Below are 15,994 nucleotides of genomic sequence, written 5' to 3' on the forward strand. Positions count from 1 at the left end.
CTGTGCCCTTCTCTTGTGGAGGAGATGGGGATCTCCAGGCTGTCTTGCAGTGTGACTTGGCAGTTTCATCTCATGCTTCTGGAGGGCCTGCGTGTTCAGGGGGCACCTTCGTTCTTGTCTCCTCAAGATGTGAATTGTGAGCTGTGGATTTCCATTTGGACATTGAAGGAAGTGTTAACAATCTTTGGGCCCCAAAACATGATTAAAGTAGTCTTAAGTTCATAGCAACTCTATCTGAAACTAAATGTATAACTCAGATAAATAAGCATTAGATGAAGGATAGCATCTATGATTTAAGGCATTATTCTACTTAAAATATATTTTCATAAACAAAAAATACATGATCTTTCTAAAAACAAAAGATTAACTGAAAAACTCTGAATGGCATGAAGAAGAAAATGAAACTTGTTCAGAGAAAATTGCTGTCACATTGTTTATTTCCTGCTGGTCTTTCTGTATGTGTGTCTGTACATGTAAGCATAAATATATGTGCTTTTCAATACTCACATTCAAAAGTCGGTACCCCCGCCTCCAGCCCAGCGATGTTGTGGTGATACCAGCCCCTTGTCACAGTCTTTGCCCTGGGATTTAGAACCATCTCCTGGCGGGAAGAAATGTTTCAGTTCAGAGGCTGGTGTAGAACTGCTCTTGTCTGCACACTGCCTTGGGCCTTTTTTGGAGATTAGGGTTAATATATGAATTGCTCATATGTTGTTCAAGCAGAAGGTCAGCCTGTCCACTACAGCTTTCATGGGATGGCAGTCCTTCAGCCTCCTCTTTTTCCTTCCCCTTAGCAGTCCCTGTGACCCCTGATAGCTTTCTTTCCTTATCCCTTTCTTCTTGTGGAAGCCCAGAGCCCGTGGGGAGCTGGAGTTTGATAAAACCCAGAGGGCCTTCACAGCCCTTCCCTTGTTGGTGCCCCACCTCTTCCCGTATGTCAGGGTGGTCTTTACTCAGTGCCTGGGATGGGGCATAGCCCTGATGTTCAGAGTTCTCAGGCAGTCAGACGTGTTCTCTGCAGCCCAGGAGTTCTGGCCTCTCACCCCACCAGTATCTTCTAGATTGGCTGAGGAAAGGATGGCAGACTCGGTTGTTTTCTGTTCATTCATGTGTTTACTCACTGTTTACCGAGCACCATCTCTTGAGGGTCCTTTCTAAATCACTCTCGATGATGTTTGTGGTTGCTGATAAATGACAGCAAGGCCAGAGGGTGGATAATACACAGCTGGGGAAGCAGGAGAAACCAGAGGCCTGGTCCTGACAGCTGCACGGGCCTGTGTGCTGGGTCCCTGGGCTGTGCACTCAACTTGTGTGTGAGGCGGAGCTTGTAATTGATAGCGATGAGGAGCTGGGTCGCTGTCCCCGGCTCCCGATTCCTGCCCCTGCCACCTCAGGGGACTGCTGGCAGGCTGGGTGCTCTCTCCTTGCTTCAACCCTGCGGTGGAAGCAGGGACCAGGAGGGTGGTCTCCAGCCTGCATCCCAGAGTCACGGGCCAAGGGCTGTGGCCACACGAAGGCCAGCAGGAGTGAGCCACGTTCTGGTCCAGGCAGATCCTGGACCCTCCTCAGGCCAGCCTGGGGCTCTGCACCCCTTGACTCCGTTCCTTTGTCTTGCAGCAGTTCTGCTTGCTTTTACCAGTAGTGGCAAGGTGGTTCCTCTGGGGCTGTCTCACCCCCTGGGACTGACCAGGCACCTCTCGCTAGCTGGAGGGGAGGCACACGGGCGGCACCTGCTGCACGTGATACATTAACTGCATCGTTTTCCACGGTTGTTTCTAAAACAGAAATGAAAGTGAACCGGAGGACGGGCTTGGTGGGATGAGTCTGTCCTAGAGCAGAATTGAGTTTCTTGGTTCTAGATTTCTCGGGCTTGGAAGCTTTTAGGATTAACTGCTAATCCTTGGAAGACTCTTTTCACTGGTAGGGGCCCTCTCAGAGCTCTGGGGCAGCGCGTAAGCCGCATGGCCGTCTTTTCTGGGAGAGGACCCATGAGGCCTGACAGCAGTGCCCTCAGCCCTCGATGGCGCCCACCTTCCCTTTGGCATGGGCACTCCAGCCTCAGGAGCAGAGTTGACTGAATCAGTACTTGTTGGACATATTCAGAGTTTTACTGGCAGAGTCGTTTCCCGTCAGTGGTCAGATGATGAACTGCCACCTGACGCTGCAGCCTCGGCTTCCCCAGCACGGAGCGGTCACCGGGGATGGCAGGAGCGGGCACCTCCATCTAAAAGAGACGCGTCCAGGGGAGACCTTTCTAGGCCTGCTGGTCAGGAGCCCTCCCTGAGGCTGTTGTCAGAGTGAACTCTGACTCCACAGCATAACAAACACCACAGACGGGGTGGCTTAAAACCACAGAAATGTATTCTCTCCCAGTTCTGGAGCTTCGAAATCCCTGTGTTGGCAGGCCTGGGCTCCCTCTTCCTTGCCTCTTCCCAGCCTCTGGTGGTGGCTGGTGTTCCTTGGCTTGTAGCTGCACCACTGCTGCCCCTGCCTCCGTCACACAGCTGCCTTCTCCTGTGACTTCATGTTGTCTTCCTTCTGTCTGTATCCAAATTCCCTTTTGATAAGGACACCAGTCGTATTAGATCAGGTCCACCAAATGACCTTACTTAAGCTCGATTATCTCTGTAAAGACCCTGTTTCCAAATGAGGTCACCTTCTGATGTGCTAGGGGTTAGGACTTCAATATATCTTTTGGGGGGACCCAATTCGAGAACATTCAGGGCCCACCAGGATCAGAGCCAGTTTACCTTCCTCACTTCCTGTCCGATTAGTCAAGAGTGTGGGCTATGGAGTCGGGCTGCCTGGGTGCAAATCCCAGAATCATCACGTGTGACCCGTGGTTGAGCAAGTGCTGTGGTCACAGTGGTACCCGCCTGTTTCAGGGACGGTGTTCAGAGTACCGGGAAGGTGCGCCAGTAAATAGGATGCCACCTCCTTTGAGTGCCGGTTTTCTTTTGGGAGAAAATAATTAAAGTTTTTAAAATGTAGCCTGCTGCTTGGAAAAGAGATGGATTAAGAAGCTGGAGGTTCAAAAGCAGCCCTGTTGGGAGGATTTGTCTTCCCCGTGGTTTGAAATGCTCAGGGAATTCCTGGGGGAAGGAGCGTGTGCGTATCCCTATGTCCTCGTGAGTTGGCTATTTCATTTCTTCAGTGAACGTTTACTGAGCCATGGGGACATTTGACGAAGTAAGAGCTGGAATGTAGGTATGTGGGCGCAGAGTATTGGGGGGGCAGCAGGTGCAAAGGCCCTGGGGCATGAGGTAGGCATGCAGGGCTCTGGTGCCGAGAGGCCATGTGAGTTACACAATGAAACTACTCTCTTCACCAAAGAAAACCAAAGAGTTGCATGACTTCCTTGTTGAAGGTGGGACTGGCTGGAAGTCAGGGCTACACTGCCCATTGTCCCCACCCCCTCTGGGAATTGACATTTTATAATGTGAGTAAATCCCATCTCAAGGTTTGTTTTTTTGTTTTTTGTTTTTCATTTTTCAACTAAATATAACTTCAAAAATTGTGTTCATCTCAAGCAATAAAAGTATACAAGGGGAAAATTACACGCTCGCCTCCACCCCCGCCACACACACTTTAAACCCATGTTCACAGCCTGGTGTGTCTCTCTGTATTTCTTTCCAAGCCACACTCAGTGTTGGTGTTGGTATTGGCGTTGGTGTTGCTTGCTTGTACAGTGACGACATGGGATTACGTAGCAGCAGCACAGTGATCTTACCCTCCTTCCCTGCTCTTCTCACCTGCCTGTAATTCACGGAGGTTCCTCGAGGTCTGTGGATATCGGTTGCCTCTGTCTGAAGGCCCAGGGCTTCCCATCGGTGGGTACACCGCAGTTTATCAGCTGTTGCCCTGTCGACAGGTCACCTGTTAAATTCAGGGCTGAATGAGTCGCTGCTGTCTTGTTCCCATGACTTCCCTCGACTCTGTGTGGCTTGTGGGTTCTGTGGATTCCTCCACCTCTGGCACCCACTCCTCATCTTCGGCCTCACTCTCTGTTAAATGACAGCACTGGAAACCTCAGAATCCCACTTTCCTGGCCCGCACCCACATTCAGGTGGTCATCAAGCCCGTGGCCCCAGGTCCAGAACACACGTCCATCTGTCGCCTTTCCCACAGTCCCTCCCCCAGCACCCTGGCTCCAGCCTTCAGTCGTAGCCTCCTTGTCTCCAGCCTCTCTCATGGCCAGGCCGACCCTCAGGTCTCCCAAGGATCTTTCCTTCCCTCCTTCGCATCTTCTCACACCTTGAACAACCTTCAGTGGGTCTCTGTTTGGACCTCGTCCTTGCCGAAGGATCTGTAGACACATCTACCTCCAGCCCCGCCCGAGGCTGGAGGGCCCAGTGCCCCAGGCAGTATGGCGTTGGGAAAGTACTTGGCGCTTTTTGAGAGCTTCACCTCTGCTGTGTACGTGTGTGTCCGTCCACCCTCACTAATCCTGGTTTCCATCTGTTTGTCCCCCACAGTTCGCGTTCCCTATTTCATTGATTTGAAGAAACCGCAGGATCAAGGTTTGAATCACACCTGTAATTACTACCTCCAGCCAGAGGAAGACGTGACCCTCGGAGTCTGGTGAGTGTGCAGCCTCAGGGCTGCAGGGCCGGGCACCGGCTCTGCGGCCTCTCCAGGAGGCAGAAGGCCTGTGAGATGTGGCCACTGCTGTCCTGACAGCAGAGCCATCTCTGAAACCCTAGCTTGTCCTTTTTTACCTTTTACCTGCTGTTTCCAAAGGAAAGATCTCAGCTAAATTCCTTGATAATGGGGCACAAGATGGCAGCACCCGCTCTGTTCTGAGGTTTGCAAACCAGATTGGTTTTTGCAGAAAGCCTCGTTTCCAGGGGAGAAGAAAGCCAGAAACAGAGAATATATCACAGAATTGTGAGCGCAGGCTTGAGCCACACCTGTCTTGCAGAGAAAGGCCCACCCAGTTGTTGAAAACAGCTGCATTTCTTTCACACACAGCACTCTCAGCTCTTGATAGTGGTGGTCTTTGCTCTTTTCTTAGCGTTTACTTTTTTAGCCATAAATTTCGGTTGGGCCTAAGTTCTGTGACTTCTTGGCATTTCTTTCGAATATGATTTAATGCTTTTTTCTGTGGACTAGTTGGTGTTTACAAACAACAGAACTAGAGCGGACCGGCTTTCCTGTGGCGTCTTCTCTTTCTCTCAGAAGCAGCTCTGAATTGCTGCCTTTGTCTCAGTAGAACTGCTGTGGACGTGAGAAGCTTCTGAGTGAAGTGCTCTGAATCGCTTCCCTGTGCTGTGCGGAGGGCAGGGGGTCCTGCGTAAAGACCAGAGAGTGAGAGGGAGGTTCTGGTTCTTAGTGGCTGAGGCTGGGACTGTCTTTGGTCATTTCTGGTTGGATTTAATGGAGCATTTACGACCAGTGTGTGCATGCAGGCCGCTGTGCATTTTCATTTTCAGTCAGAAGCCTGACATGTTTTGCTCAGAGCTGTTTGGGGGAATTGGCGGCTCTCCTGATGGTTAATAGGGTCTGTGCTTTGAAGATGTGGGCTCAGCCAGGCTTCTTCCTCGAGCAGAGCAGCCGTGTTACAGGACAGGTATTTGTGGACAGTTACCTGTGAAGGTTGTGTTGGTGATGACCACGTGAGTCTCCGGGAAGCGACAGCCGCTGTGTGCTGGTGGGCACCACTGCCCGCCCAGGTCTGCACCCTGTGCTGTCTTGATGGCAGTGCGGGCCCTTGGGTGGCAGCAGCTCCATTCACCACCTGCCCTCACTGGCACCTCGCCAGGTCCTCCTGCTGCAGAGGAGCTGGAGGCGGGTGGTGGTGGGAGGGCAGCTCCTCTCTGCTTGGCAGGGGGAGGAGCCCAGGGATGGAGAGCTTGCCTGGGCCTTCGTCAGGAGCTCTGAGTTCGGGTAGGCTGGCTACTGGAGGCGTATCAGCTCCCAGCACCTTCCAAGTGTACCTTTCCGTCTCATAGGTTTGTAATTGTGGGAGAGTGATAATTGCAGCGGTCAGAACCACCCAAAGTGCAATCCTCTGAAATGGGTCAGAGAGACACGTTAGAAACGAGATGCTAACACTTAGAAAAGAAGAAATCGGCCATGTAATGTTTTTAAGACTTCCCAAGAATGAATTTGAATAAGTTTTACAGAAAAAAAGTATTAAATCAGACCCTCCCCAGTGATGAACAGTGACTTTGATGTGTCCTGAGTTAAGATGAACCAGAGCACCTCTCTAAAGGAGGGTTTGGCCACATAGACAAGTGTCCACATGCCTGGCCAGGCGTGGAAGGACTGCCCACGTGGGCCTGTGACGTCTCCTGCAGAGGTGCGTCTGTGCCAAGACGGCTTGTGGACAGGCTCTGGTGTTAGAAATGGTGCTTTAAGGGTGGCCGGGCTTCCAGTCCAGCCCGTAGACCCGTGTTGCTGAATTAGTACATATAACAGCACGACATGTCTTACGTCGTGAGTTCAGTTATGTACTTCAAGACATGGATGACTTTGAGGGGACATGGCGTTGCTCAGTGTCCATTCGGTGCCCATTCTGTGCTGGAACCCAGCTGGAAGGGGTCTTAGCTCACATAGCTTCCCCTTTATACAGGAGGAGCGGCTGTCGCCCCACCCCTAGTAACTGCTGCCGGGGCAAGCTTCTGGGGCCCAGAGAGGGCCCATCTGCAAGTCAGGAAATGACCTGCCCCAGCTGCCAGAAGCTGCCCTCACAGCTTGGAGTCAGCCCACCCGGCCTCCTGCTCTCCGCTCAGCTGTGACTTGAGCCGTGGGCATCCCGTCTGCAGGCGCGTCACCTGCCGCTCCCCTCTGCTTCTGCTTCCAGGCACACTGTCCCCGCTGTCTGGTGGAAGAACGCCCAAGGGAAGGACCAGATGTGGTATGAGGATGCCTTGGCTTCTAGCCACCCGATCATCCTGTACCTGCACGGGAACGCGGGCACCAGGTGAGGAAGGGCTCCTTCATGGGACCCATCGCAGTGAGAGCGTGGGTGCACCTGGGACATGGGCGTCCTGAGAACACAGGAAGAGGCAGGGTTTGTCTGGGGTTTGGGAGAAGCTTGCATGAAGTCGTGTTCCCAGAGGCCCAGAGCGGAGCAGGGCTGTGTGCAAGGTGGACCGGGCCTGTTTGCTTGGAAACCACCTGCTGAGCAGATGTGGGCAGCTGTGTCCAGAAACCCCTGGTCTGAAGCTCGTGCCTGGGGTGGGATGGAGGTTGCTGCGTCTGTCAGAGCGACCCAGAGCCTCAGCCAGAGGGGTGTCCTTCTTCCTGGGTTAGGGAACAAGGCTTCTCAGTGGGCAGGAGGCATGGTCCCTCAGCCGAGGTTTGTTGAGACCCTGCTGAGCCACCGTGTGCCCAGGAAGTCGCCCCTGCTCACCCAGCATCTGCTGTCTGGTCTGAGGACACTTTCTCGCTGGCAGGTGTGCCCTGCTGGAGGGGGAGGCATGCTTCCTGGGGAGGGGCGAGGGTGACGTTGAAGGTGGGGTAGTCCCATGAAAAGACCCAGCTGATCATGCAGGGACAAGCTTGTCCTCGGGGGCCGCCATGCCACGCTCTCAGGCCAGGGTACTTCCAGCCCTGAGCCTGCAATGCCAGCGCATCCCACTGGGCCATCAAGGAAGCACCTACGTCTGTGCAGGTAAAGCCCTCGCCCAGGTTTATCCCAGGTGCTGTTCAAGAGTAGGTTTAATGGATGTCTTTCAGACTAGCGGGGATTGGAGCCGTTGTTTAAAGAGGGCTCCTTCCAGCCCACATGGTCAGCCTTGTTGAGAAGAGTCTGCAGGAGAGCTGGTGGGGTGAGAGGAAGAGGGGCGTTTTCTGAACAAGCATTGCCTGAAACTCCTGGGAGGGTCCCTGTTCCTTGGGTCTCGTGAGAGAGAGCCAGCAAGAAGCAGCAGGAGGCCGGGCACCACGGGGCCGGGCTGGGGTCAGTCATTTCACAGGCAGAACCGGCGAGGAGGACAAAGCAGGCCACAGCGGGCGTCTGGGCAGAGGGGCTACACAGAGGATGTAGCAGGATGTCCAGGAAGTGGGGCCCACGAGGACACTCTGAGCCGGGAGAGCAGAGCGCTGAGCTACTGACTCAGCACGCACTTGGCAGTCTGCTTTCCCTTCGTCTGGGACAAGCTACAGCGGGTTTCTCTTCCGCTTTTCAAAGAGCAAGTGAATACAAACAGCTCCTGTAGCCTCTTTCTATAAATGAGGGAAGTTTGGACTTCTTTGTGAGCAGTGCCAATCACATGGTAAAGAAGACAAAGTCTATCTGTAACTTCAGGATGGAAGGAATCTTGTGACTTTGAAGGTTTGCGGCCCCCCCGCCCAACCCCGCCACGTCCCCAAGGACTACTCAGGCTGCAGATCTTGGCGGCCACCCGGCCGGGCAGGACAGCAGCAGCCATAGTTCCCTGAGACTCAGACCCGCAGGATTCCCCCAACCCCATCACGCTCTAAATCCCCCTTCTTGCTCAAGGTAGGGTATTGGGAAAATTTAGAAAAGAGCCATGACAAACTGTTGCAAAGATAACTGAAGACACTGCAGTATTTCTTTCTGGTCTTGAAGCTGAGTCCTTTGAATGTTTGTTTCTGGGTTATATTGGCTTTCCTCCTTCGTCGTGTTCTCGCCTCCCCTGAGGACACTCGCTCCGTGAACACACACCCCGGAAATTGGCCAAATGTTCCTCATAAAGAAGGGAAGGAGCTGAGAAGTCTGGCGAGGGTGAGCCTGCCTGCTGATGTGCTTCCCTCTCCCGAGGCAGCTCTGTCCCCACTTGGGTGTCTGTGCACGGTAACAGCCGGCCAGCATCTGGGCAGAAAGTGGGAGAAAGAGATGGACAGAGGTGCAGGCGTGAGATGGTGCCAGCAGTGGCGCCTGCTTGGCCGTGGTGTTCGGCCGAGCCACTGAAGCTGGAGCCTGCTGGTGAGGGGCTGGGAGGCTCACAGTGGCTGTCAGATCACGATGGCACCTTCAACCCAGCATCCACCCGCGGACATACGTGTGTAGAAGGACATCAGGGGGTGACCGCAGCAGCAGAACCTCAGTTAGCAGCAGGTGGGAAAGAGCCAAAGTGACCACGAGGGGAGGGCGTGAATGGCCGAGGAGGAGAGTTCTGAGAGTTGGCTGTGGCTCTGTAGGTGAAAAGGTTGGGGCAGGAGGTGCCTGTGGCCAGTCCCCGTGGTGTGTGTGCCAGCAAGGAAGTGCTTTCCTCCTGTTCATGGGTGGTCCTGGACACTGGGGAGCTGAGGGGCCCTTTGTGTCTTCTGGGGTTTGTACTGAAGGTTTGTATGGCCTACTCAAACCAAAGGTGAGGTAATAGTTAAGAAATATCCCCCAAATGCTCAGACTGTCCCTTGTTTGGCACCATACTGTGGAGGCAAGCTGGGAGCCATGTAGGTGCCCTGAGGAGGAGGTGACCTGTCCATCACCCTCCCGTGTAGATTTGGAAACCAGGCACTAAGGGCCCAGATGCTACAGTGTTGATCCTGGGCCCCCTTTCTGAGAAGATGCACTAACAGCCATGCTTGTTTCCTTTCCCTGATGATCTAGAGGAGGCGACCACCGGGTGGAGCTTTACAAGGTAGGTGAGGACGGCACACAGTTTATGATGGACAGAGCGGTGCCCTTAGCTTATGACAGACAGAAGAGGCCACACGGTGGACAGATGGATGGAGCAGTGCCCATGGGGTGTGACCCACATGGTCTGTGGCAGATAGAGCGTTGCTTGCCTCCTGCTTCTGGCTGTTCTTTCCAGGACGCATGAACAGAAGAGGGTCCCCCTAATAATTTTGAGTTAATCCTTGTTGATCTTTTTAACACTGCCTGTTATGGACATCTCCCCATGGAATGCTTCCCATTTTGCTGCCTCTGGGGATAGTTTCCAAGATGAGGATGAATGGACTTTGTGGATCATATGCCAGAAATTGGCAAATTACATAAAGTCACTTAAAATTGTTTGGGTTTAGTGGGTTTAGCCAGAGCCATGTTGCCCAGGTGTTTGTTTTTCACTTCCAGGTGCTGAGTTCCCTTGGCTACCACGTGGTTACCTTTGACTACAGAGGTGAGGGCTCCGTACTTGCCCCGCTTCTTCCAGGTCGGTGTAGGATATGCAGGTGTCGCTCTGAGAGGCTCCTGCGCGGCTGGCGGCTCTGCCGTGACCTGTGGCAATTGTGAGCACGTGGAAGTGGTGGAGGTTCAGGGTCTTCGGAGGTGTGCCCTGCGTGCATCCGCCCCTGTAGGGTGCCTGGAACGCCAGCACACACCCTCTGTCAGCCACATTTTAAAAGTAGAAAGTACTGTCTTTTCTTTATTGGACTCAGACTTTCCCCACAGCTGGGCACGTTTCATGCTCAGCACAGCTGGTTTTGTTGACGTTATGGAGACAGGGAAGAGAGAGACTCATCTTCTCGCCCCTCAGTATTTCTTCTTTCTGGCATGCCACAGTTTGATGTGTGAGGAAAATGCTTTGTGTTAGCAGGGAGCAGCTGTGTGGGAAGTGTGTGCCTTGGACAGTCCTTGGCGGGAGAGGTCAGAGGGCTAAAGGCCTCTTGTCCAGCTCACCCTGACTGGGGGTAAGGGGGATGGTCCACATCCGCAGACCCAGGAGCCGGCTGACATCACCTGAATGTGAACTTTGGAAGAGTTTCCTCTTGCTGCTGCAACAAGTTACCACAAACGTAAATGTCTCGAAACAGCATGGACTTATTATCTTGAAGTTCTGGAGGTCAGAAGTTCAAAGTCTTTAGCCACTGGAATAAGTCAAGGTGTGGGCATGGCTGGAAGCTACAGGGGAGAGTCCAGCTCTCGAGGCCATCCTCAGTCCTTGCTTGTGGCCTGAGTCTGCATCACTCTGGCTCTGACTTCTGTCTCCCTTCTGATCATAAAGACCCTGTGGTTACTTGGGGCTCACGCTGATCAGGATAATCTCCCATCCCAGGGTCTCCTGATTCGCAGCCTCTTTCCTTCTGCACCCTTCATTCCCCTTCCGTGTAAGGTACCAGAGGCACAGGTTTCAGGGTTGGACATGGACATCTTTGGGGGCCATTATTCTGCTAACCATAGGGTGAGGGATGGTTCTTTTGTGGAAGAGTGTTCCATCAGGAGGAAGGTGCTGGGTTGGAGAAACTCTGAAATGAGGCTCATCCTTTCCTCCTGCTCCTGCTGCTGGAACCTCAGGGTAGTGAGAGGGGTGGCCCTCTTCCTTGTTCGCCTCCTGGTGCTTCTAACAGAAATAAAATCCCATCTAGCACTTCCTCTTTTCATTTCCTATTGAGTCTCTGCCTTTCTAAGCCATACAAGAGTTTGTCCCTGTCTCTGTCTCTCTGTGTCTCCCCCTGTCTCTTTGTCCCTGCCCCCACCAGTGCCCCGAGCCCTCACACTGGCCTTGTCCCTGACATTGGCTCCTTCCCTAATCTGGGTCTGGGATGCCCCGGGGAGGTGGCCTGTGGTGCCCCTGCCTCGGGGTTTTGCTTGTGTAGCAGGACTTGCTCTTTCTGAGCCTTGTGGTGCTTTCAGATCATTTGATGATGACTCACTGCTGAGCCGCTGGAAATGACAGTCACACTTGACTTTTCTGAGAATCTGGAGGGAAGGGCCCTTGGGAGGTCGAGGTTTAGGGGCCGAGACAGTTGGCTTTCCTCTGTTAAGCAAACCGGATGCTAAAAGCCCCTTCCTTTCTGGGTCAGAGTTGCCCTGAGCCTGGAATCTGCCTGTCTGGGGGCCTCTCCACGCCTGTCCACAGCTGGGCCACAGCTGGGCCATGGAGTCAGGGCTGGGCTCAGGGGCCCCAGGGCGGACTGGACTCTTGCTGGCTGAGCCTGTCCGTGCCTCATCCTGGTGCCAAGCCCCAGGTGTTGGTGCCAGCAGCGGTCTGTGTGTCTGATCACCCCGTCTGCTCAGCTGCTCATCGAGACTCAGATGAAGGCGAGTGGATGGCTGTTTGGGTTCAGAGGTTGTGACAGCTGAGGAGGTTGGAGAAGAAGAGCTGGCTTGGCCAAGACCTTGAGGCCCCGGACGTTCTGGGCCTCCTGCTGAGAAGGGGGAGGAGGTGGGCTTGCCCCTCGAGGTCCCCTGCGCTGCATGTGACGTCCTACTCTTGCTGCTGCTTTCCCAGGTTGGGGTGACTCAGTAGGAACGCCGTCGGAGCAGGGCATGACGTACGACGCGCTCCATGTTTTTGACTGGATCAAAGCGCGAAGTGGAGACAACCCTGTGTATATTTGGGGCCATTCCCTCGGCACCGGGTAAGAATTCCCCGCGTGGCCTTTGCAGGAGCAGGTCTTCACGGGCGACTGTCCAGCCCAGGCTCTCCTAGGGGCCCCAGTGTCCTCTGGACCCTGTAGCACCATTAGTGCTGTGATGGGGGCAGGGGATGAAGCACCACAGAGACCACGAAGGGCTTGAGATGCTTCAGCTCCTCAACCCAGGAAGTGACGGGAGGTACAACAGCAGTCGTGGAGGTGCCGTCTCCTCCGCAGGGAGGATGCAGACGCGCCTCAGCAGGACTGTGCCCTGAGGAGGTGGGTCCGAGCAGAACGGGACAGGGCACTCGGGCTCCCCTTGGCCTGGCTGAGGACGCATGTGCTGCCCAGCAAGCTCAGGAGCCGGGGCCTTGATTCTGTTTGCAAACAGTGGGCCCCTTAGCCCACGCTTGGCGGCGTCACCGGAGAACTTGGGGAGGCAGCAGTGCTGGTTCCCTTCCTCCATCTGCCAAGACAGGAAGCACTTCGATGTTCCGCGTGAGCCGCCTGCATCGCTTCCACGGGCGTGGGGGCCAGTGTTTCTAAAGGAGCCCAAGACCGGCACCTGCTGTTTTTCTGCTGCCTTTCCTTTGGACGCGGTGGCTGCAGGCGGGTTGGGACCGCAGGCTGGGCAGTGCCCGGGACAGGGCCTCCTGGCCCGCCCTCGCGGGGAGACTGAGCCCTGGACAGCGGAGCAGGCCATCCTGCCCTGGGTGTCTGCATGGGACCCGCCCAGGTTGGTCCTGGGAAGGCAGGAGGCCCCCAGGCCTGGCAGACTGCAAGTGCTGCCGCCCTCAGGAGCCATGCAGGCAGACTGCAGCCTCCTCCCTGCTGACGGGGCGGCCCTGGGCCCTGCTGTCCTCCTCCATGTCCCGGCGGCACCCATACGGGCCGGGTGTGAACTGGGGCACCGCTGTGTGGCCTGAAGGGGCTGCTCCAGGTGAGGTGCATGCCTCGGGGACGTGGAGGTGCCCTGTCAGAGGGGCTGGCTGACGGCTGGGGCATCTGTGCTCCCCCTGCCCAAAACCCCACTGGTCACTTCGCAGATCCCGGCTTCCTCGGTCACCTTTGAGTATTAGGATGATCTCATCTGAAACAATTTTTGTCAAAATTCAGCTGAACTTTTTTCTTCTTTCCAGAGTGGCCACAAACCTGGTGCGGCGCCTCTGTGAGCGAGGTAGGGGCTCATGTGGGGTCACACATCGTGGGGATGGCCCGGCTTCCGTGGGCAGGTGGAGTGTTGGGGAGCCGGCTGTGCTCCAGGCGCTGGGGCGTCTCGTGAAGTGGGTGGTGGTGGACGTGCCGTGCGGTGAGACGAGAGCCAGCTGCTGAGGTGGGGGCCTGAGCAGACCCTTGAGGGCCCACTCCCATTCCCCCGATCCGCCAGCGGCTGGCGGGGCCTCACCGGGGCCGGGCTCCGCTGTCCTGTGGAGGTTGGGTGGATGGGGGCGGAGGAGCGTGTCTCGCTGGGGCGTCTTGCTCACCTCCCAGTTCCCTGTCTGTTTATCTAGAGACACCTCCAGATGCCCTCATACTGGAATCTCCATTTACTAATATCCGTGAAGAAGCTAAGAGCCATCCATTCTCAGTGGCAAGTACAGATCTTGTTAAAAATGGACTTATTTTTATAATGAAAATAATTGCTATAAAATATAAAAATGACTAAGTAAATATGTATAATAAATAAATTAAAATATCATAAAATTATTATTTAAATAGTCTATAATGAATACAAACTTTATTAAAAGTTAATTCTCATTTAGTTCTGGGGAGAACCAGAACCTGACTACAGAGCCGCTCAGGATGTTTGTAACTTCGTGCCAGGTAGAAGGATGAGGTCACAGCCAGGTTGCCTGAGGGCGGCTGTACCCACAGGAGGCCTTGCCCCCTGGCGCGGTTTGCCCCCCTGGCATTGCTTGCCCATGGGGCTCAGTGCAGGCTGAGGGCGCTGTCCTGGCTGCCTCCCCAGGAGTGGAGCTGGTGGGCACCCCAGGGAAGCCCTGGTGGGGATTACATGCTGTTGGGCCGTCACTGGCCGGATTCGAGGCCTTGGACTCTCCATTTACAGGCTGGGCCCAGAGGAGGGTCCTCTGTACCCTGTTGCTTCCTCCTCCCACTGCTTCCATGTGTCCAGGGGAGCCATGTCGGCCCCACCCGACCTCATGCTGCTCCGCTGCAGACGGAAGAGTCCTTTGTTGGGTCTCCTTTGATGTTGCTCTTCTCCTGAGTTGCACAGACCCCATTCCTTGGGGGTGGCAGCCTGTTGTGTGTGGGAAGCCTGGTCTCCTAGTCTGAGGTGTGGGAGCCCTGTTTGCAGGCAGCCCCCCTGCAGCCGGTCTGGGGCCTCTTGAGCAGGGAGTCTGAGGGCGGGGGGCAGGGAGGGCAGGGGCGCCCCCCCCCCCAGCTCCGGGGGGCCCACAGGTCAGCCTGCTCAGAAGCAGGAGTGACCCCTGGGCACACGGCACCTCTGTCTGGACCCTCAGCCCTGCGGGGGTGTTTTAATTGATCCTCTGCTTATTGTCTACATGTTGCCTCCAGATCTATCGATACTTCCCTGGGTTTGACTGGTTCTTCCTTGATCCCATCACAAGCAGTGGAATTCAGTTTGCAAATGATGAAAAGTGAGTACCATGGAAGAGAATTTAGAAAAACCCCAAGAACCCCCAGAATAAGTGTCTTGAGTCACGTTAACCAAGAGGGATAGGATTCTGAATACATAGGGATCTTTTCTAAGCAACACATCTCTGTAAAGGGAATGTCAATTAGAGAAGGAGAACCAGGAATGTGGAAAGACTGTAGGATTAGATTAAAGAAGTAGGAAGACAACATATTTTTGGTCAATAAAGCTGTTTTATTTGAAAATTATCTATCAAAACCAGAACTCCTAAACAGGTATTAAAGCAGTAATAGTAACTGTTATTCAAAAAATGACTTTGCCTCAGCCATTTGTTTTGTGTTTGGTTATGGAAAGATGTTACGAAGTTTAATATTAAAAATATTTCTGAGGTAAACCAGCCGTTACATGTTCTATTTAAGGACTGTTTGTTTGAACAACGTTCAGATTCTGTTGACATAATCTTCGTGATATCTTAATTTCATGGGTTTTAATTTCTTCAAAAAAAAAGAAAAAGGAAAAATCCTTATCTGAATATGCAGTTAACATTTAAAAATCTACATTTTTTAAAGAAGAATTATCTGAATAGACTGGGTTCCCTCTAAAAATGACAATGGTGAGAAAGCCACCTTTGGCTGTCCCCCAGCTGAGCCTGTGTGAGTGCTGGTGGGCTGGCCGGCCCTCACCCACTGGAAGTCAGGAGCCCCTGCTTGGTGGGCAGGTCTGTTTCCAAATATTTGGTAAGGTGACAGCATGTGAGGGGGGCCTCCAGAGTCAGAGAAGCTACGGAGCAGCTTCGTGGGTGGAAGTCCAGAAAAGATGTCGCCCATCAAAGCGTGACTCGCACACCAGCAGCGCTCCACCCTGGGAGTGGAACGCGGTGGGCGGGTGAACTTGCGAGCCGCTAGCAGCAGTTGCAGACTGCCAGAGTTAGGCTTCTGAGGGGCGGTGCGCCCCCAGGCCTGGTCCTGCCAGGTGCCAGGCTTGCCCCAGGGCTGCCCTCGTGAAGCCCCCAGATCAGCATGGGATCGCCAACAACAGGTGTCTGCGTCCAGCAGCTCCCCGTGAGACCTCAGTGAGGGGCGGCTAGGAGACCCCGGGCCCCATCCAGTCCTTCTGTTAGGTGGTTTGCTGAAGGACAGGATCCTGTGAACCTGTTGAGAATGT

General features: G+C 54.2%; 1 protein-coding gene across 3 annotated transcripts in view; it reads left to right on the forward strand.

Moving 5' to 3' along the window:
* ABHD12 (abhydrolase domain containing 12, lysophospholipase) overlaps window positions 1–15,994 on the forward strand; it is a 68,639-nt gene that overhangs the window by 49,342 nt on the left and 3,303 nt on the right. For all 3 annotated transcript variants that reach the window (XM_059897654.1, XM_059897656.1, XM_059897655.1), the window contains exons 3-10: window positions 4,476–4,581; window positions 6,806–6,925; window positions 9,524–9,554; window positions 9,989–10,034; window positions 12,087–12,216; window positions 13,353–13,390; window positions 13,725–13,804; window positions 14,752–14,834. In XM_059897654.1, coding sequence (XP_059753637.1) covers window positions 4,476–4,581; window positions 6,806–6,925; window positions 9,524–9,554; window positions 9,989–10,034; window positions 12,087–12,216; window positions 13,353–13,390; window positions 13,725–13,804; window positions 14,752–14,834 — 634 coding nt within the window. The remainder of the gene's footprint in view (window positions 1–4,475; window positions 4,582–6,805; window positions 6,926–9,523; window positions 9,555–9,988; window positions 10,035–12,086; window positions 12,217–13,352; window positions 13,391–13,724; window positions 13,805–14,751; window positions 14,835–15,994) is intronic.

The sequence above is a fragment of the Balaenoptera ricei genome, chromosome 15, assembly GCF_028023285.1.
Source record: "Balaenoptera ricei isolate mBalRic1 chromosome 15, mBalRic1.hap2, whole genome shotgun sequence".
Taxonomy (NCBI): domain Eukaryota; kingdom Metazoa; phylum Chordata; class Mammalia; order Artiodactyla; family Balaenopteridae; genus Balaenoptera; species Balaenoptera ricei.